The sequence below is a fragment of the Acanthochromis polyacanthus genome, chromosome 23, assembly GCF_021347895.1.
Source record: "Acanthochromis polyacanthus isolate Apoly-LR-REF ecotype Palm Island chromosome 23, KAUST_Apoly_ChrSc, whole genome shotgun sequence".
NCBI classification, from domain to species: Eukaryota; Metazoa; Chordata; class Actinopteri; family Pomacentridae; genus Acanthochromis; species Acanthochromis polyacanthus.
In genome coordinates, this window is record NC_067135.1 from 23,086,351 (window position 1) to 23,109,233 (window position 22,883).

Below are 22,883 nucleotides of genomic sequence, written 5' to 3' on the forward strand. Positions count from 1 at the left end.
GAAAAAGTCAAAATTCTGAGGAAAAAAATTCTGAATTTCTCAGATCTGACTTTTTTCTCTGAAGTCTGAAACTTTCGGCTAGCTAGCGCATGCTAACACTTGCTAAAACCAACATCAAACCAGCATAAACCAGCACAGACCAGCATGAAATGCATGCTGGTCTATGCTGGTTTTTTCAGCAGGGTGATCAGTCTTTTCCATCACATGGAGGAATTCTGCTCCACTTTTCTCAGCAGAATAGTTTGAATTCAGTCACATTAGATGGTTTTAGATCATGAACTGTTCTTTTAAACTCTTCACAGAATCTTAGTTAGATTCAAGTTCAGACTTTGACTCCAGAACCTTCATGTAGTTCTTTCTGAGCCCCTCTGACTTGGACCTGCTGGTGGTCTTTGGGTCTTTGTCTTGCTGCATAAACCATTAGAGTTGAGCTTTAGGTCATGAACTGATGGTGGATGTTCTCCAGGAGGATTTTCTGATGGAGAGCAGAATTCATGTCAGGGACTTTGTTCCTCATCTGTTCTTGAATCTCTTTAGAACGTGGCATCATGTGCTGCTTTTTCAGAGCCTTTATCTACTTCACAATGAAGACAGGTTCTATTTAGTGATGTTTAGGTTCAACAAGCCTGGCAGTAATCATATGTGAGTGTGGATGGAGAAACTGAACCCCGCTGATGAATGAATTTGGTCATTTGGTAGATTGGTAGCTAAGGGGGCAATTACTTTTTCACAAAGGGCAAGATGGACTGGACAGTATTTTTCTTTTAAGAAATGAAATCATCACCTGCATTTTGTGTTTGCTTTGGTTATCTTTGTCTTATACTGAAATTAGTTTGATGATCTGAAACATTTAAGTGTGACAAATATGCAGAAATAGAAGACATTTGTAGGGGGGCAAATACTCATACACAGCACTGTATGTCCCAGTACATGGTGTGCCAAGAACACCAGGATGTCCTCCAACTTCCGCTCAGATTTTGCAGTTTTCATGTCAGCAGACTTATTAATCATTTTGATGGACAATTGTCAGAGCAGTATTTTTTTTATATACTTTTATAAAGAATTGTTAATGCTGTTCCTTTACTGCTGAGTTAGATATTGAGTTTACCTTACCTTTGTAAGGTGAGTCATTCAAAGTGTATCTAAAATGGGAAAAAAAGTCAGTTCTGTTTTAAAATAGTTTATTGCGTGTTTTAATCACGAAACCAAAACTGCTTCACAAAACAAGATTTGAAAAAAGCTTTGAAAATTAAAGTGCGTCAGATTTTGTCTGATATAAATGAGTACATGTGTGATTATAACATCTGATCACTCTAGAATTAAAGGTTTAATTTGCTAATGATGATCACAAACTTTCAAACACCTTTATGCCCACAGCAACATTCACAACATAATTAAAATAAGACAACAGAGCAAATCGATATATTTAATTGACCCTGAGCTCTACGTGGATTTATTGGTGGGCAGTCTGTCTGATGTGGTTAAATTAAAAGTAAAATATTACCCCTCCAAATAGTTGTTAAATGCCATGAAAGCAACACAGTTGTGAGGTTGACCTGAGCTGAAACTTGTACAAATTTGTGCAAAGTTGCATTCAGCCGCTGCCGACGAATGCTTGAAGCACCAGGGCAAGAACGGACAGAGCGACGAAGTTAGTGAAGTGGATCAGGTTTTCACCGGCACAAAATGCACTTGGGAAGTTAGGGTCGCAGGGTCTGGGACGGAAAGGGGGGTAGTCGGTTGTGAATGGTGGGTAGGTGAAGGGTGGGTAGAAGGTGAAGTGTGGACCTCTGGTGGGGAAGGGTGGGTAGGTGTCATTGAAGGGTGGGTAAGGGGTGGAGAATGGCGGCGGTGAGTGGCAAGTGAAGTTTAAGTCACTGTTGTTGCCTGTGGACATGAAGGTGACGAAGCGCGGTCTCATGCCGGTGACGGTGTAGTTGATCCATCGGTGGTAGCGGGACACGCGGGTGTAAACGCCAGGACTCCTAAGCTGGGCGCAGCCAACGGCCCAACTCGCAACTCCACTCTGGACGAAGACGGAACCATTATTGGACATCAGCGGCCCTCCAGAGTCTCCCTGTCACAATACATTCACAGTGGTTGTCAGTACGTAGGGGTTCTTGAAATCACTAAGTCTGCAGTTTAGGGTGCAAATTATGCAGTTTAAAATGTTTCGGCATTGGTTTTACACATTCATACTGTTCTCCGTGTGACAGTTGTGATGAATCTTGACCTGAAGTTTGACTTGGTAAAATTAGATCACAGATCCAACCTGCTGAGGCATGAATCTCATTTGATGCACTGGAAATACATATGTGAACAACAAACTGAGAGGCTATTTGCATATCTGACTGGGAGGCATCAGAAGACTTCTATCAGATACCTGAACCACCAAACCGTCGATGAGTGTTCAATCTGGTTAGCCTAGTTTAGCGTCAGGATGAAGAAAAGTGTTTTTAATGCAATCTCACTCAATGACCTGTAGATATCTGTGGAATGACACGCTGTATGCTCTTTAGAAGCCAATCTAGCTGATTGACCTGTTGCTCCAATAAGCACAGTCTGTTTGTGACATGACCAGAAATTGTGAAATTTAATTTTATGCATCTCTCCAGCTGCAGTAATTTAATTTCAGAAATTATTTGTGCCAAGCTAATGCTGCTTTGCACAATTCAAAGTGGTGAACTTGAGTCCATTTAATAAAAAAGCTGTCAGTAACTCGTTCTGCTGGTTTCCTCGCTCTCCTCCACGCAAAGAAGTCAACAAGGCATTCCATAACAATAAGGAAGTAGTGGTCACCTGACATGAGTCCCTCCGTCCAGCGCAGATCATATTCTTTGTGATGTTTTGAAAGCGGTGGTAGCATTGGCACTGTTTGTTTCCGATGATCGGTATGTTCGCCTCCTGCAGAGGGCCGCCTGTGGTATTGAAAAAGTCTAATCGGGGAGATTTCAAAGCAATTTGTCACAAATTCAGCAGCAGTATTGAACATATAAATGAGCATTTTGTAGCTTACCAGTGATGCCATAACCAGTGACCCAGCTGCTGGTCCCGTTGTAGAAAGTGCTGTTAGCGGCGGCCAAGTAGACGGGCTGAATGTAGGTGGTAATGGTCACTGGAGATGACAGCTTCAGCAGACAGATGTCGTCCTCGAATGTTGTTGAGTTGTAGAAGGGATAGCAAACGATGTCGGCAAGTCTCCGAATGACTTCACCGGGGTTGGAACCCGACAGATTCTGGAGTCCCAGATGGACCACTGTGGTGTTGAGGTCCTTACTTGAAGACAAAAATGATTGAACGTGCAAATAAATCAACATTCTTTGCAGGCAAAGTGAATTGGTATCCATTAACAGATATTTTCTTGCGTTCTTTTTACTATTACTGTGATCTAACATTAATTAATGAGCTTTGCAGACACTGTCAGTTGGATTTTCTTACCTTTAAACAGACTTGCTGTTTAGGTTTTTATGCTAAGTTAAGCTAACCAGCTACTTACTGTTCACATTTAACACACAGAATTCACTATAACACCAACCGGAAATAGGTAAGTAACTGTGACTGAGATATTTAGCATCTTTACCTGCAACACAGCTCGGAGGAAAAGTCTAATGAAATGACATTTAATTTCCAGTTTCCTGTACAACTTCTACAGTGCTCTGGCCTGTGAGGCATCAAGCTATCGCTAACGCTAGCAGCTTCATTATGAAGGTTATTGTAGTGACATCGAAAAGAAAAGTAATCCGTCATGTCTTCAGCTCCATCAGTCAGTTTGTCCTCTTGGTCAGCAGTAGGGTTGAAACCTTTCAGAAACGAAAATAAAGGACACCCACCACGACTCCTCGGATCCACAGTTCAGTAAAATTGAAAAGACATTCACAGATTCAGACTTCCGGCATCAATAACTCATTAGACATACATTGTTAAAACATAAACGATGCCTCTTTCCCATCGTTGTAAGGCAGACAATATGCTACAAGCCCAGTTTTATCAAAGTAGCTGTCTTTCAAGCTGCAGGAATAACACTGGTATCAACTGGAGCCAGCTGAAGGCTGCAGTGATTCTGGTGACACTACAGTGTATTAGAGTGAGGTTATTGAATATTTGTGTCTCTCTTCGCTGTTGCAGCAGTTTTGCAATTTGCAGGCGGTCCCTGTTCACAGCCGGCTGCTAATAGACACCAATGTTATTTCTGCAACTTGAAAGACAGCTACTTTTGATAAAACTGGGCTTGTAGCACAACATCTGCCTTACAACGATGGGAAAGAGGCATCGTTTATGTTTTGACAACCTATATCTAATGAGTTATTGATGCTGGAAGTTTGAATCTGTGAATATCTTTCCAACTTTACCAAACGCAGGGCCACAACCACCCAAGGAGTGGTATATTTAAGTTTGAAAAAAGCATTTAGTCATACTTAAAGCTTTAAGTGCTTTATTAACAATTCAATTCAATTTTATTTATATAGCGTCAATTACAGTCAAATCGTCTCAAGACGCTTTACAGAACCCATATGCCTGACCCCCAGAGCAAGCCCAAAGGCGACAGTGGCAAGGAAAACACCTTTTTAACAGGGAAAAAACCTCGAGCAGAACCCGGCTCTATATAGGGGGGACCCATCTGCCTGCTGGCCGGGCGGGTTGAGAAGGACAGAGGAGGGCAAGGGGGAGGGATGGGAGAAGAGGGAGGGGTGGGAAAGCAAACTAAGAGTTTGGTATTGTTTTATGATCACAGGTTCTGTCTAAAAAGATGTGGCATCATTTTAAACAGTGAAACCATACTAATAAAATGTAATGACCAACCAGTGTGTAATACTGGATTCTGCAAAAACTGAATGCAGAATACTGGACAAAGAAATTCTCTACAGATATTTTTCCCATTTAAATATTTTCTTAACACAATGAATGTATTAACTTATTTATGTGTGTATGAATGTATTTACTGACTTATTTATTTAGTACCGTTAACATATCAGAGTTCTGAATGAGTTTTTCTTTAGATAGGCAAAGGCCATTTATTGATCACATATAAGCTATTAAATAAATATTTGAAAAAATAAAAATAATTTGAAATACTATTAAACAACTTATGCATTTATTGAGTCACTAAAATACTGTAGAGTCTACGGCCACATTAGTCTGACTATAATCATCCTCTGGTAAATTCACAACCATGTACTGATGTCTCTTACCAAAGGGACTTAAGGAGATGATTAGATGATGATAAACTGTGACCTGCTCGTTGGGTTCTCTCTGTTCTCATGTTTCTTACATGTTGGTCTCCTGATGCTGCCTTACTTCAGCTAGTCTATGAGCAACAGAAAACACAGTTTGCCCTGTACCTATTGCCAGGGTTCCAGTCTTCCCACTCACGCCTGTGCTTTTGAAAACGTTTTTGCTTCTTTGGACGTGGTGGAGTTTCGGGTGTAGACATTTTTAAACATGCGGGAGCAGCAGCATCTGTAACCAGGAAACCCGCGGCAGAACCGGCAAACAGACCTGCTGGACCTCGCATTGGGTCCTCGCTACATGGGTCTAAGGAAGATGAAACTGGCTGCCCTTAATATTTCCTGTGTTTTATTTTGTTTATTATGCAGTTTTGATGTGTGTGTGACAGACGTGTATGGGACATTTATGAAAATACGGAACAATTAGCATCCCGTATTGAATCAATAAGGGACGCTACAATTAATTGTCAAATAAAGGACGATTCCGTATTTTAAGGGACGGGTGGCAAGCCGAGTCAGCAGTAACAGCTAGCTAAACATCTAGCTTCTACTGCTGAGAAAAACCTAACATTAGCATGGATTAGCAACCTTGTTACTGTGATTAGAGTGGGGCTAGCAAACATCAAATAAAACATGGAATAAGAATGGTACCAATGATGTGTAAGCTGAGCCAGTCAAACCTTTGATAATTTATTACCTATTATTGATGAATATGTAACAAAATATTTGAAAAATTAACCCTCTCTTTTACAATTCTTTAAGCGCAAATATCTTCCATTTCTGGAATGACTCTTTTGCTTTTGTGTTTTTCCTAGAATGTTCTGGGTGTGTTAGGTATCTGTCGCTGGTGGAATGTCGTGTTGTGACAGGAATTGATGCGTAGGAGGGAATTTGTTTGACCTTTAAGAACTTGTTGCCAGAGCAAAACAAATGAAGAGGTGAAGTTCATTGCAGTGCGTGCAGTTAAAGTTATGTGGGGCATTTTATCGCCAACATCGCTCGACCACTCACAGTGTGATACAGTGTGCGGCTGTCAGTATCCACTCGTTGCTGATTAGAGAGCCACTGCAGGAAACGTTGCCGGAAATGTTGAGAGCGGCATGCCACGACCAGCTCCCTGGAGCTGCAGTTTGACCTCCTATGGTTCTGGTATTGAGCGGATGACTGCCATACGCTGACAAAAGAGAAGTAGACGATGAGCAAATATGGAGAGAATACGCAACAAGTTCTCATATATCAGCTGTACAAAAAGGTACCTGCTCCACCCAGATTTAAGTAAACTGAAGCACTTAGTAAATGCTCAAAGTAAAAATATTAGTCCCTTTATTTAGCTGTCGGATCCAGGAACAATGCTCATGTTTAAAGTGAAATCTAACACCAAATTCTTGAGCTTTACAGAAAAATGTCCATGCTGTCTGGTGAACTTGTAGATGTTTCCAGCATGAACTTGTTGGATTTAATTCAAATAAAATGTTATGGAACATCATATTTTAGATATTTTTAATTACTGGCAGTATTTCCCGGAACATACTGGTTTAAATAGTCTTGCTTTAACGTATTAGTCACTAGTCATTTGCACTACCGTCAATAAGTTTGGGGTCACCCAGACAATATCATGTTTTCCATGAAAAATGGGTTTTTTAGTCATTATTTAGCCTTTCAGTACTATTAGCTAACACAAGGTACCTAAGTACTTAAGTGTTCTTAGTGAGCTCTAACTTTTGAATGGCACGGTATTAAAGAATTTAAGTTTCTCGAAATGAATGAAAATTACTGTACTTTAGCTAAAGTTGATATTGTTAGTTAAAGTGGCTCTGTATTAATTAAAGTTGATCTAAATGAGCTTCAGTTGTTCTAAAGGAGTTAAAGTTGCTCTATATTAGTTAAGGCAGTAGTAATGTACATGCATCAGTCCGGTGCGATATAGTTTTGTATACATTTTGTAGTATTTCTGATGAGTTGAAGCTGCTTCATCTGATTTGAAATTTAAAAAAATCTGGATAGCTGTGTGTAGATACACATAAATGTATGATCTTAGCATTTCTTTTATTCGAGCTGCTCTTTTTTTTTTTTTTGATTCTGTGTCATAAAATGTGCAGCTTAAAATCCATAAATGAGATGTTGGCAGTCTTACAGTGCAGCATACAGATTGAAAAGTGTTTTTATAATTCGTTTACAGTGTCTATTTTATTCACTATTGTCACATCACTCTGACGGATGCTGACAAATGAATGTGGCAGAAATCCAACTTAGATAACACAATACATTGCCACACCTTGTGCTAACATGTTAACAGACGCATAATAGAAAAAAGACACAAGAGCAGAAAGTATCATTGCTGAAACATGAAACCTGTGTGATGGAAGGAAAACAAAGCTTCGTAATTGCTCTTCAGTGCTTACCAGGTGGCTGTGAATGACAACCTGAAACATAGAACGGAGACAAAGAATAAACAAATAGATCCCAATAACAATTCAGACTGTGCTAATGGTGACTTCTGGTGAAACCTCCTCAGTAAATCGGCCAACAACGGTCAACAAGTACTTCAAAGTCACCTCTGATACTGATGATGTAAACTCTTAGGAAATTTTCTATAACATGAACAAGTTTAACATTTTAACAGCCGTTTCTAATCCATTCTTGTGATCAGCTGTGATGTAAAGTGATGTTGGACTCCCAGAATGCTTTGAGAGCAGGCAGACCTCGTATTTTATGGTTTCAGCTGCTTGCAAATAGTGTTTCAGTCATTGTATTTAATCATTACAATCATGTCCCTTACCAACATTAAAAATATGTGGATAAAACTAATGAAAAAGTCATATTTTAACATCTATTTCCATTGTTTTGCACTCTTTTCTGTTTTGGACTTCACATGGGAGTCATTAATGTCATGGATGTAGCTGCACCAAATGGAAATGGAGAGCCCCGAAACACCAATTAGAGACATAAAATTAACAACAAATGACTTAACAGCTGTTATCTGTATGAGAAAAAATCGTCACCTGAAATTTCATGATCATGAAAGTCTTAATTGTAGCTTTGTTATTTAAAATTGCATCATTATAATCTAAAAATGCATAAATATACACTACTGTCCAAAAGTTTGGGGTCAGCCAGAGAATTTCATGTTTTCCATAAAAACTCACACTTTTATTCATGTGCTAACATAACTGCACAAGGGTTTTCTAATCATCAATCAGCCTTTCAACACCATTAGCTAACACAGTGTAGCATTAGAACACAGGAGTGATGGTTGCTGGAAATGTTCCTCTGTACCCCTATGGAGATATTCCATAAAAATCAGCCGTTTTCAGCTGGAATAGTCATTTACCACATTAACAATGTCTAGACTGGATTTATGATTCATTTAATGTCATCTGCATCAAAAAAAATCTGCTCATCTTTAAAAAAATAAGGACAGTATTAAGTGACCCAAGCTTTTGAACAGTAGTGTATAATATACACATATTGCTTGTTAATATTCATGCAGTCCACAAATGTTCTGTCCTTTTGGTACAAAGTGTGACCAAAGTTTGCCGGAATTTTTTTTTTTTTTTTCACTTGACATTGCAAAAATTGTAGAACTTCACTCAAAACAAATGTCTGTACTCTCTAAATATGATAAACCGGGATCCTAGTTTTTGTACAGTGCAAAATGTACAAAGTGTGAAATGTAACAGATTTCACACTTTGTACACTTTGTGCAACAATTGATTCATTTTGATCACATTATAGAATCCGTAAGTGTACTTTCACCTATAGGTATTTGCAAAAATTACACATACACATGAATTTGAGCATTTTTCTGTTGTAAAAATTGCGGGATTGCATACTATACTGTATTCATATCATTCCCTTTACGGCAACCTAGTGGATAATGTTAAATAAATGTTAAATTGTACTTCTAGGTAATCTTCCAACTTCGATTCAAGCTCACAAAAATTTAAAGTTTGCAAAGAAGAGCCTCACCTTTGCAGAAGACAAAGATCACCACGGTGACCCCCCACACAACCTGCTGAAGACCCATTTTCACCTGCAGCCTAGCCGCCTCATCTTCAACCTTAAATACCAAATTCTAAATCCTGAGCACCTCCCACAGACTCGTACACCAACTGCAACCCTCGTTACATCACTCAGCATCGCCCGGAGATAAAAAGGCAGTCGAACCTGTTTCTCTTGATGCCTGAAGTTTAGAGTCATGAACAGATACAAAAGAAGCACATGCTCCTATTGTAATATGGAGGTGAAAGAGGTGAAGCCAGATTTTCCACACAGGTCTGGTTCATAGCAGTGAGGAGATGGAAAGTCCAAAGTCAATAAGTGGAAAACAATCATCGTCTTAACAGCATGTACAATGCCACGGCTTTGTCACATTATCTAGGTTATAAAAGCCACTAATACTCAGATTTTTTTACCTTCTCATCCAAAATTTGATTGATTTTTATCATGGAAATAATTTTTTCAAGGCTTGAAATGATCAGAAAACTGATCGAGTAACAAATTTACACTATCTACATTCAACAGTTGTACATTGTTTACATAGGACATTTTGCATTTTATGTATTTTTTTGTTGTTTATTTTTTTTTCTTGCACTTTTTTGCTGATTTATTTGCATTTACAGAGGCAGGAACTTTTACTCTTTCTGCTGTAGCAACCAAATATTTCTATTCCGTTCTATTTCTTCTTCTTGCAAAACTTCGTCTTGCTTTGCAGAAAAGATTGAGTCAAGCACTTAAAAATGGCTTTTGAGAAACTCATTATTAGAATTTCATCTTACAAAATGAACCTGCTGTTGCAGTTTTACTTGCTTTGAACTCAGTAAGAAAGTTTATGATGGAAGTTTGAAACTCTTGGAAGAAAAGAAACCATCTGCCGGTTGTCATTACCTGCACCTTCTACGTGATTGACGGTGAACCATTTTGCAGTTACTCTGTAAAAAGTGATGAACCTTCTGTTCTCAAGTCTGCAGTTTTAGTGAATTGAGGTGTGGCTTCCCCTTTAGCATTATCATGTATTAATCCTGCCAGCCCAGATTCTTTCTGATGATTTAATCTTTTGATGTAGTTGGTGCACCAAAAGATTATATCATCATCAGAGTGTATGTGGAGTTTGGTTGACGGACGTCTCAAAAAGACTCAACTAGAAACATTCATGTCTTTTAATGAGTTTAACAGCATCATAACAAATGTAGTGAAGGAGGAATGTCGGTGATTTTCTTGAGGTCATGGTCAGTCTATTGGTTTTTTGTATATCATGTTATCTGTCACGGCTGCTACCTTGGTAGAGATGGGACTTCCTGGTAAAATAAAGGTAAATAATAACAAGAAAAGCACTTGGAGAGCGCAGCACTTCAACAAGACTGTTCATTCAAGCATGTGGCATTGTCAGAAATGCAGAATTTATTAGTTATTGATGATTGGAAATCACGGCAACATAGAACGTGACCATTTAATATAGATGTGCCCATATATATGCCCGAAGCACAGAAGTGTGTTATGCATGTATGTACATTCTGTCCAGATACCGAATCACGTGACCTAAATATGTAGCCGGCGGCGGGAATTGATGGGACTCAGAAACACCCCCACAATTTAATCAGTTGTTTCTTGTATGACTTCCAACAAAGTCCTGGTAAGTCCACAGCGGTGTAATCATGTGATCGTCAACAGACAGCTGATGTAGTATTCACTTGTCATAGTTACAGTGACACTGTGCCGCTATCTTACAATGATACAGAAATCTTGAACAAATCCATGGATCCAGTCTGTAAGCCATACCACTACCAAAGTCTAATCACTTGGTCCTTGTGTCATTTCTGACCTTCTCTGAAAATTTCATCCAAATCTGTTAGTCTTTTTTTAAGTAATGTTGCTAACAGATAGACAAACCAACGGCAACCCTCACAGAACTCAGCCGCTTTCCCTGGTGGAGTAATGAATCTCAATTATTTTTCTCTAAGATTTAGCCTGAGCAGTCAAAGTGTCAACATCTGGAATTTTGTAAAAGAACAGCAGCTCAGACTTCCAGATTGAGGCTGTAAATCCCCTGAGAGATTCCCATAGACTGTCAGACCAGCAAACACACACCGCTCCGTCTCAGATAGGACATTTCAGGATGTTTTTCCTATTACCTGCTTGTAATGTGTCACTTTCCTGCCATTTAAACAGCCAAACAATTCTGTTTATTTTCTGGGTTGCTTTAGGATGCGTCTGCCAGATTTATTTAATTTCCAAACTTTAAAAGCTTTAGATGTGCTTGACGCTCTATCGTGCAAAAAAAATCAATAGAATCTTATTTTATTGTGTCTATATTCAGATATTCAACAGGGAATCTCATGGTTTCCGTGTATAAAGACTATTTTTAGGGTTTTCCATTGTGTCCGCTGTCTGATAAATGACATGGAAGGTCGAGGAGGTTATGATCTCTCATTTACATGTGATTATGGTGTAATTTAATGGCCTTTTATCGCTCTGTCACACTGCTAACCAGAGCTCATGAAGATTCACAGTCATACATAATGATTTTATTCACAGAGCTGACAGAAATTACACAGGGCTGACATATTAATATCTACACCCCCTGTCAAAAGTTTTAGGACACTGTCTCATTCAAATAAAGTAGAACCTGTCCTACAACTTTTGACAGGGGGTGTAGTTCATCATATGGATGTGATCAGGGCAGGACTCTGATCATACATGTAAAGTTTCAGGCAGATTGGAGCATGTTCAGGGCATTTACACAGCATTTGAAATTTCATGGCGAAGGATCAAAATTCCAGAGGCCGCCACAGACACGCCCTTTGACTTTGGAAAAAGATTTTAAAAAGTTTGGATCATTAAGGCCTCCTCTATGTACTGGCCGAATTTGAGGTGAATTGGAGTTTCCCCCGAGGAGGAGTTAGCTCTAGAAAAATATGAAAAATGGGCAAAATCTGACATTCAACGCAAAATAGCTCACTTCCTGTTGGGTTTGGAATGTGGCTGTCACTGACTTTTTTGTTCAGCCTGATGTGCTGCATATGTGTACCAAATTTGGTAGATACACCCCCTGTCAAAAGTTGTAGGACAGGTTCTGCTTTATTTGAATGAGAAAGTGTCCTAAAACTTTTGACAGGGGGTGTATATGTACACTATTTTTGCACTAAGAACAGTAATCTCTGCGTTTTGCACTTTATCACCCTGGAAATGGTCATTTTGCACTATTGTGTTTATATATTCTTATATGTGTAAATATCAGTACGTATATCCATCTATCTATCTATATATATATATATATATATATATATATATTTTCATTTTTATTATTATTATTTTTTCTCTTCATCTTTCTGTAATTTATCATTCTCTTTCCTTATTCCATGGGTGACACCAACAGCTGAATCCAAATTCCTGTATGTTTTGTCGGCCATTAAAGTTGATTCAGATGCAGCTTTATCAGCCATTTAATACATCTAAAACAGTGGAATTTGTGGATTTCTTTCTTCAAAATGTGAAGAAACCGATTGTCTTTGTCAGGATTTTGTTTACTCTTAATCTCCACAACATTGGAGCTGGTGTCATAGTTTAGATGTTTAGCAGCTTTTTTTCAGCTGCTGATAAAGTGTTTTTTTTGGGGGGGGGGGCTTTTTTTGGTCTGCCTTTCTGCACACATTGGGTTATCTTTGCCTGTAAATGTTAATTTTTGTTGCCCCTTGCCACACAGCGACTATTAAATGAATAGCTGGCTGACAGTAAAGCAATAAAATAACTGGCAGAGCTTTTGTTAATCTCACGTATATTAATTTGGTTGTGATCCGGTGGAAAATGTGTCCTTCTGAGTGGAATTAAGCATGCAGTTTCACAAGAGGCTGCGTCTTCAGAAGTGAGCTGTTATGACAGATGTCATTGTTCTGCTTGGTTTTATCCTGTGTTGGCACACAACATAGCAAAGGTGGATTATCATCTTTTATTTCATAAGAACTTTTTCATAACAAGTTTGAGCGAAATGACAGACAGATATGACACAAATGTGGTTAGACGTGTTGAGCTGGCCTGTCAAAAGGGAGAAGTGCAAAGTCATGAAGGAATGAAGGTTGTTTTGCCCATCATGTGATATTTTAAGCAAGATTTTTGTGCACAAAATGTCAAGATCAGTGTTGTTCTTCTCATCTAGAAGCTCTGTTTAACAAAACATATGCATTTCTTTTGCAGAAACTTGGAGGAGAATCTGCCAAGATGGACAGAGATGAGGATGGTGAAGACAAGGACAAGAATAAAAGCAGAAGTATGTAAATTTAAGAGCTGAGAATAGACTTTCAAGTTGAGAATTAAGGTTGATTGTAGGACGACGTGCGGCAGAGAGACTCCCTTGTAGTGATGCTGATTATTTGATGCAATCACATGAAACCGCCTCGCCCCTCTCAATCACATGGGCAGGGACGGAGGAGAATATTGATTGGAGGTGAGCTCCGAATGGGGAATGCGTGCGATCCAACCAAGCACCGAATCCTTTATTCTCACCTTCCTTTGCCACACAGTTATTGTGGTCACATGGCTAAAGGAGAGCTTGACTGGTGATGCAGCTGGATGGAAAGTGATGAGTCATTCAGAAATAATGGCCGTGTCTGCTGGAGGAATTACAATCCCCACATTGTCACATGCTTTGTTCCTCCAGACAACACAAAACCTTTCAAATCTTATGACTTGTAAAACTAGTCGAGCAGGGGAAAAATCAGCCTGTGTGTGACATTTAATTCAGAAATCACTCTCCCATGTCTGTGTTTCATTCAGCTCACTTAAGAAAAGCTTGTTTTACTTTCACGTACTGGCAATATGCCCAGATATGCGATGAATGAAGTTCTTTATCACGCGCTATCTATCTCATCATCCTTCCAGATTTCGCTCTTCTGATGGATTTGCTGTGAATTTGCTACAAAACTTTTATTTTGAATGTCCAACTCAGTCGATGTAAGAAAGGCGCGGCACAAACAAAAACCCAAATCACAAAGGTGCCGCTTCATATAAGACTCATGTCTTTGATGAAATGTGGGAGGGAGTTTTGGGTGGAATTTTTTCTTTACAAGCTAGACATGGCAGATTTGCAACGGATTAAACAAAGACAACCTCAGATAATATTAGCCATCTGTCACACAAAGTTTGAGTTCTTTAAATTTTATTTTGGTACAATCAGATTTTTATGTCTCCCCACTGGTGGCTGCTAAGGATATGTTTTCCTGTTGTCACTAAAGCAATATCTCAGGAAGACTTTGAAAGAATTTATTGAAATTTGTTTACCAGGATTAACTGATATTAGGATTTTGTGTTTGTTTGTACTCTGATTTAGGCAATAATATGTCTTTTTCACACAGCACTTTTTATATTTTTCTTTGCTGTAATGCTGCTAAATGTACTCACTGTGGGGACTAATAAGGGCTTATCTTGTAATGGCTTGTATCCTTAGATTTTTCTGCTTCTGTTAGTTACAATGTGCCATATAGACATGTACACTTGACTATTATTTCCAGTAGATATTCATGTTTCCGTGGTTTTCCTTTATTAACTTCGGCAATTTAACCTGTTAGCATTGAGTTGCCATCATACTAACATGCTAATATGTTAACATAATGGTTATATTTGTGAAGTCCAAAAATGTGTATAAAATCAACTGTTAAGCCTAGATAAATAAAGTTACTCGCAAATCCAATTTTCTACCCACACACTTGGACAAACCTCTCATCAAAACGACAGTAGTTTTTTCTCATTATCGTCTTGAGTTGTGGATTTGTAACATCTAAGAGCTTAAATGACAGATTTTTAATGGCTCCTTTTTAATCCCACCAACACCTGGAGCCGAGTGTCGCCATTGTTTGCTGTAATTCCAACTGTTTCCTAAAACCTCCTGGCGAGCCGCCACCTTCTCTGCCGTCACCGTAGCCGAATATGCAGCCAATTCTCCGGCACATACGTCTCCTGTCCCTTCAGCAGGCATCAGTGAATCACATCCACCGCCGATTTCTCATATTTCTCTCCCTCAACTTCCTCTCGGAGCAGCAACATCCTGATTGACTGGTGTTTCAAATGCAAATGCTCCCCGTGCTGTTCTCTAAATGACGAAATTATAAAGAATCTCAGCGGTGATTGCAGAGCTTTGGCTGCTTTTTTTTAGAGGATCTGGGCCTTAATTTGTTGAAAAAATAAATAAAAAATGACCAAAGAAGCAAAACCTACAAGATGAGCAGGTGTAGCAGTCATTCAACTAAAGCCTTTACTGCAGCTGAGTTATAAAAACGATCCATCACAGCTCAGTTTAATAAAAAAAAAAATCCAATTAGAAATAATATAAAAAAGAGATTGAAAGACTTTTTTCTTCTTTGACAGTTATAGTAGTGACTTGTGTTAATGCAACGATCATCATCTGCACGTCTATGGCCACGTTTGAGCTTTAATTGAGCTTTAATGCTGCCATTACAGCTGACAAAATACTGCTCCAGAGAATATCAGTACCTGCCTGTAGCTCATGTTCAAACCCATTTGATGAGCTTTTATGGGGTCTTGCTCCCCTTGCAGCTCTAATTTTCAGTATTTTTTCCTGAATGGTTAGAATTTTGGAATGATTTGGATGGATTGTTTTAACTCAGATGTCCATTTTTAATGTCTAAAATTATGTTTTGGCAGGAACTGATATCAGGTGTAAGTGGACTCCAATCGACAGATAAATAATATTCCCACTATATCCAAAAAATCCCCAGTTCAGTATAAAATGTGCAAAGATTATCTTATATTTAAGGTTATTGATGCCACCAATGCTTTGATCCCTATGATGGGAGCAATTCACTACAATCCTGGAAAATCTTAAAAAATATTGAGCCCCGTGTAAGTGGGAATGCCCTTAATTATGCCTAACTTTAAGTCTTAATTCAGTTTAAATAGGTGAATTGTATAGGGATTCACTTCCTGTACAGTTTTATGAAGATGGAAATTAGCTGTAGAGACCAAAACTATTGTATTTTTTAGGTTGAAAACAGGTTTATTAAAGCTGTAAAGTTTAACATTGGAGTCTATGGGGATTGACTCACTTTTGATATCAGCCTCAAGTGGACATTTCAGGAACTACAGTTTTAAAGATTCATTTTTTTTCCAGCTGTGGAGGTGCATGTTCTTGTTTCTTCCTCAGACACAGAAAAAATTTAAAGCCTGTGATTTTCAGTTAAACCGAACCAAATCTGAAAAACAGAATTGTTGGACCAACCTAAAATAATTGCAATTAATGAAGTTCATACAGATTAATATAACTAGTAATAACTAGTAATACTAAAGCCACTGGTTTAGGTTAATGTACCTAAAAATGAGCATTTTTTATTAGATTTTTTAATGTTTATTTTATTTCAATATAACAAAAATAAAAAGGACAACAAAAAACAATGAATAACTTGCTCAAAAAGAATTGGGAAGAAGTCGAAACATATTTAATCACATACCTTCTTTACACAAATGATTATAAATCTGTTCTTTCTGCTTCTTCAAAACACTACCATTTATTAATAATAATAATAATAATAACAATAATAATAGTAAACATGATTTAGAGTAAATATACACCATTATGTCCATCTACATTTATACAAAAGGACCTAACAATAGCAAAATCCAACAGAAACCAAAGACCCAACTAATAATGTGCATTAATAAGGATAGAAAACAAATCATCAAAATATGTCACAAAACATCCACAGAAAAACATTAAAAGATCAAGGTGTGGAACAAAACAATGACAAAAGGATGCAAAATTATGAACATGTGACAAAAAACATCCGCAAAAAAAGATGCAAACCAACCATAAGTTCATACATGACCAATCTGCAACACAAAACAACCAAAAAAAAAGTGAAATTACCCAAATGTGGCACAAAAACACAAAAACTTTGGCACAAAAGACCACAAAAAGATGGGAAATGACCAAAATGTGTCCCAAAACATCCACTAAAAGATCAAGACGTGGCACAAAACGACCACAAAACAAACCATAAAGTGGCACATGACCACACTTTGACACAAATAAATAATTAATAACAGTAATGGTGTTGCTGCAGCATCATATTAAGGAAAGCCAACTTGAATTCTCTACATTTTCCAGTTTTAGTTATTGCTTCAGCCAAACATAAAATGAAAAACATCAAAACTAATTTTTCCATTTAAGCAGAAATCTGAGTTTAAAGGAAGAAAATGTCATCTGTAGTTGATAGAATCCACACATGCTAAAGCTGAAAGACAAGTGAGATTTGTCCAGAACAGTATTTTACCTCAGCTCCAGCTCAAACACACTTTTTACATATATCCCCTGCCGGCCTACAGAGTGGGTCCAGCCACCCATTGACCCTCACAGTCATTTTGTGCTCCTTCTCTGAAAACAAATCCACTGACTCATGGCCCGAGTTATTCAGCTCTTACAGTTCCTCTCTCCTTAAAGCACTGATTTCTGGAAAATAGCCTCTTTAAAACTTTTCTGTGCCTTGATGAAACTCTGATGAGGCCGTGGCGGTGCTCCGTGACGCATCCCGCTTCCATTTCAGAGCCGTCTGAGTCATTGTAATGGAGACGGCAGCGCTGCAGCTGTTGGCTCATTTATCTCAGCTTGTACATGTGTCTGGTCAATATATCGACCGCCCCTTTAGCCATGCAAACAGCAGCCCTGCTGATAATCCCCGGGCTAATGTTCAGAGCGTGGGTTTGACTCTGTGAGTGAGAGAATAAGAGGTACATATATGTGTGTTTGTGTTTCATCACTTGGCATCTGATTGCTTTTTTGGTGAAGGAATAGAAAATTATACATCCAGATCTGACAGAGAAAATCTGCCTTCTATTGGGCATGAGTCAGACGGCCTGAATTCATTTACATGTTGATGCAGGTGCACTTAAATGCAAATTGAAACTGTCTTCAAGAGGAAAACGCTCTATTTGTTGATCACGGAAAGACTTTAAACTACCCATAGCTACACGTACCTGACAAGGACTTCTCCTGGTCTTATTTTTAACATTTTAATAGTACAGTAGAACAAAGGATGTGGGTCACAATACTCTGTTTATGGTCCTAAATTTGATTTCTCCTGAAAGTCAAAGTTGTTCTGTTTAATCATTTCCAAACCTAGAAGTGTCAAACTTAACCCAAGCTGGAAGTCTTGAAATGCAGATTAATTAATTTTATTCAGCCTTCACTGAAATCTTAAGATCATTAGGGGCAAATACCTAAAAGCAGTACATTGTGTTTTTTGTACAGATTCTCCAGCAATCTGATTGGTTACACAAGAAAGAGACATTTTTTTCATTAAATATACAGTATGTACAACATCAATTAATCAAGGACCTGTGTTGACATTTGTTATTGCAGATTTCTATTTCATCTATATGACAAAAATATCCATCCATCCATCCATCCATCCATCCATCCATCCATCCATCCATCCATCCATCCATCCATCCATCCATCCATCCATCCATCCATCCATCCATCCATCCATCCATCCATCCATCCATCCATCCATCCATCCATCCATCCATCCATCCATCCATCCGATTCTAAAACAGTAAACAGAGAAGCACACTGTTGAAGATAAATTCAACACGGTGAATAATCTTTCTACAGAAGTTGCCTGAAAAACTTTGACTTTGCAGAGATTTTAAAAATGGAAGTAGTCAAATATCTATAGTATGTAGAGTCACAATGTTTTCCAGGATCAATAACAACTTTGCGGGGGGAAAATGCATGTGTCAAATATTAAAAAAAATATTAAAATATTTGGCTGCAAGACTAAAATATGCATTAATCTCATAAAATGCTGACACCCCTTCTGTGGAGTTAAAAAATAAGAATAAATGCAGACCAAAAAAAATGCGCATGTTAATTCCAGGTTTTCTTAATTTTTATAGAATTATTAACTGCATCTCTTTGCCCAAAAGACATTTCTGAGTTTTCTGCTGTTTCTAATGAGGTGCAGGACTTAGTTACTCACTGAGGCCTCGTTTTCCATTGCAACACAGTGTAATAAAAGCAAGAAATGCAGCCTTAAGCTCCTGTAGCCAAGCTCTATGGGGAAGGTGTGTTTTAGTTGTTGAATCAGAGGTTTTGCCCAACATGGCCCCATTGGTTCTGTCATGACTGTGGCCTTTCATGAAGCTGACCCAGGAGCAGATCCAGGATGAGAGAAGCTTCTGGTCTGGATCAGCCTCCAAGTCACCCTCTTTGTTTGTGTTTGAGAATCTGGAGAGTTTCTCTTTCTTTCAGTTCCCCCATGCCACTTGGACCTGGTTGTGCCTCCGGGTGTGGGGCCCTTGGGTGAGGCTGGGAGTTTGTGCTGCAGGGCTGCTGCAGGGTTCAGCAGTGAGGAGATTTCTTCATTTACATTTGCACACAGAAAACTCCAGGTATCCGAAAGGCTTCGCCAGGAATAGAAAAGCAAATACACGGTGCTGTGAAGCCAGCAGAGGATATTTTTGGATCAATTTGTTTTGGCCTTTTGAGGCGAAATGCAATCAGATTAGGAGCTAACTAGCTATTTCATGCTGATTAGAAGAACAAACGGGGAACCTTTGCCTTCTTGCTGTACAGTCTGTTTACATAAACGGTGGAAGCGAGAGCGTGCGAGTGTGCCGTTTAATTGGAGGTGCGACTGAAGGAGTGTTTGTTCTGGAAGCGAGTACATTTTGATAAAGTGTGAGATCCAAACCTAATGAGGGAATGATGTGTGTGACCAGAGGGCTCCGCGGTTGTTTACCAAGTTTGTCTGTTTTTGGTTTCTGCTTGTTCTCGCGCTGAAATGATTCATGTCGGCACATTGTTTCCCCCCCGGGACGTGAGTGTGTGCATGAATGTGTGTTTATAGGATAACATTATCACTTAACCAGCAATGAATTAAGTGTTACCTGTGTATCCAACACCAGAACAGCATCTTGATATGGCACACCTGTGAGGTTGGATGGATTATCTCAGCAAAGGAGAAGTGCTCACTATCACAGATTTAGACAGATTTGTGAACAATATTGGAGAGAAATGGTGATTATGTGGAAAAAGTTTTAGCTCTTTCAGTTCATCTCATAAAAATGGGAGAAAAAACAAAAGCGTTGCATTTATATTTTTGTTGAGTGTATATAAATGAGAACAGTCTTTTTCAGGAATATGTCCTGTAATAAAATGCAATAAAAGTGAGCAGAAGAGAATGGTAAATGGTCTGTATTTATATAGCACTTTTACTATACCTGCAAGGTACCCAAAGCGCTTTACATGATTAGTCACATTCACCCATTCACACACTGATGGCGGAAGCTGCCATGCAGGGCGCTAACCACGACCCACCAGGAGCAATTAGGGGTTCAGTGTCTTGCTCAGGGACACCTCGACATGAGCTCTCCGGGCCAAGGATCGAACCGGCAACCCTCTGGTTGCAAGACAGCCACTCTACCCACTGAGCCACGCCGCAGAACCCGCCGTTGATCAGCCAATCAGACTTTATTTGCTATAGCACTTTTCATACTAACAGAAATGCAGTACAAAGTGCTTTACAGATACCAAACAAAAATGCAATAGGACGATACAAGCAGAGAAATGTGAGGTCTGTTTCAGGTCTTAACAACTGGTGCTGCAGAGTTTTGAAGAAATTGGAGAGGATGTATAGTCCTTGAAGACTATACAAATTGACTACTGTAATGCTCTCTTTTCTGGTGATAAGAGAGCATTACAGTAGTCAATTTGCCATGTAATAAAAGCATGTATTCGTGTCTCTGCATTAGTTTTAGAGAGGACTGGTTGCAGCCTGGTGAAGTTCTTGAAGTGATAAGAAGCCATCTTGATAATGTTTTTAATGAGGGGCTCAAAACTGATTGCAGAGTCCAAGATTTTTAACTTGTTTGCATTGATTTAATGCCAGAGCTTCTAGCTGTGAACTAAATTTGTCTCTCTGAGCTTCAGATCCAGTGACCAGAATCTCAATTTTGACCTTGTTGAGCTGAATAGTGCCATGGTGCTTCTGTAGGATGATAACAAGCCAATAAGGCTTTGTGCACCGTACAAAGTATCTTTTGGTTCAGTGATATTTGGAAGTACTCTCTAGTCTTCATAGTCTTAGGAATGGAGTCAAACTCTGCTGCAGTCACAGCTGTCTAAGAGTCTGTTTGACCTGTGACATCAAGCTACAGAAATTTAGTTTCTGTTGTAACACATATTGTATTTAAACATTTTAGAAAGTAATGCCTGTGTTAAAATTATTGATTTAGATGCATTTTCAACATCAGCATCATTGATTATCTCGACTAATCAAAGACCTTCAAAACTTGATAGGTTCTAAAAAACAGCCTAAGTCAAGCCGTGTGGACAGAACCAAGTCTGAGCATGTGCAATGGCCTCTTGCTTCCAGGAAATAGTCATGGCTGTGGCTATGACTTGTGCCAATATTTTTCACAATGAAGATTTACTTCATTACTACAGCATCATGGCACAAAGGCACAAGTCAATCAAGCTTTGGATGCACAGTCAATACTTGTTAGGTCTGTGAAATTAAAATCAATCACGATCTCTTAGGTTATCATGTGTTGTCTACACTACTGTTTAAAAGTTTGGAGTCACTGAGAAATGCCTATTTTTGAAAGAAAAGCATTTTTTTTTCAATGAAGATAACATTAAATTAATCGTAAATTCAGTCTAGACATCGTTAATATGGTAAATGACTATTCTAGCTAAAAACGGCTGATTTTAATGGAATATCTCCATAGGGGTACAGAGGAACATTTCCAGCAACCATCACTCCTGTGTTCTAATGCTACATTGTGTTAGCTAATGGTGTTGAAAGGCTCACTGATGTTTAGAAAAAAGTGTGAGTTTTCATGGAAAGCATGAAATTTACTGCGTGACCCCAAACTTTTGGAAGGTACTGTCCATTTTATGTACATGTGTCTTTGCAGTTGAACTATTTTTGCTGGTAGAATAATGTTCTGGTAGCACAGGTGTTGAAGAAGTCAATAGGTCTGAGGGCAACAACTGAAGATATTCTTACACTCCTAACAGGGTTTGGGGAGAAGGACTCTGATTCTTATATGGTATAGAACTAAGAATGGTCACTGAAGAGGGATTTCTGACTGTCTGTTCACTTTAGAAGGTGTTGCAGTTGAAAATCTCGACATACTCTCTATAATGTTTTCTAAATTAAACCAGCCAACGACCCAGCAAGGCGTTTCGTGTTTTCTGAGTTAGACGACATAGCAGATTTCCACAACAGTTTACTGCTGGTGTTTGTGAGATTTGTAACTAAAATGTAGAAAATCAGCAAAGTTACCCTTTAAAGTTTAAAATCAAAACATGGAAAACTGGATTTAATTATTTGGTCAGATGTTTGAATTTCTCTTTGTCTTGCTGTCTCGAGTCAAACACAACCACAGAAAGCCTTGATGTGATTGGAAAAAGCTGAAACGATTGCAAACAATTCTGACTTTCTGCCGCTCTGTGATTCCCAGCGAGTGTTGATGTGTTCAGATTTGGACTCAAAAGCAGGGAGGCATTTGGATTTCAGCCTAACGAAGACAGACCCACTTTTTCACACACAAACACTACGTGACATTCAAGTCCTTTCATGGCTAATTAAACATATTCAATGAAATCTTTTTTTTTTTTTTTTAAGGCTGTACTGTCGGCTCGTC

The 22,883-nt window shown here is 38.6% G+C and overlaps 1 protein-coding gene across 2 annotated transcripts; it reads right to left on the reverse strand.

Moving 5' to 3' along the window:
* Positions 1-1,164: 1,164 nt before the first annotated feature.
* On the reverse strand, positions 1,165-9,284 carry LOC110953383 (chymotrypsin-like protease CTRL-1). 2 transcript variants are annotated; one of them, XM_051944170.1, is made up of 6 exons: positions 9,195-9,284; positions 7,628-7,648; positions 6,237-6,399; positions 3,017-3,276; positions 2,800-2,918; positions 1,165-2,077 (listed from the first exon to the last, which is right to left on the reverse strand). In XM_051944170.1, the coding sequence occupies exons 1-6, from the start codon at positions 9,250-9,252 to the stop codon at positions 1,595-1,597; spliced, it is 1,104 nt and encodes a 367-aa protein (XP_051800130.1). In that variant the 5' UTR covers positions 9,253-9,284; the 3' UTR covers positions 1,165-1,594. The 2 variants fall into 2 exon arrangements, with proteins under 2 accessions (XP_051800130.1, XP_022053044.1); XM_022197352.2 differs by having other exon boundaries at positions 2,800-2,936.
* Between the last annotated feature and the right edge of the window lie 13,599 nt (positions 9,285-22,883).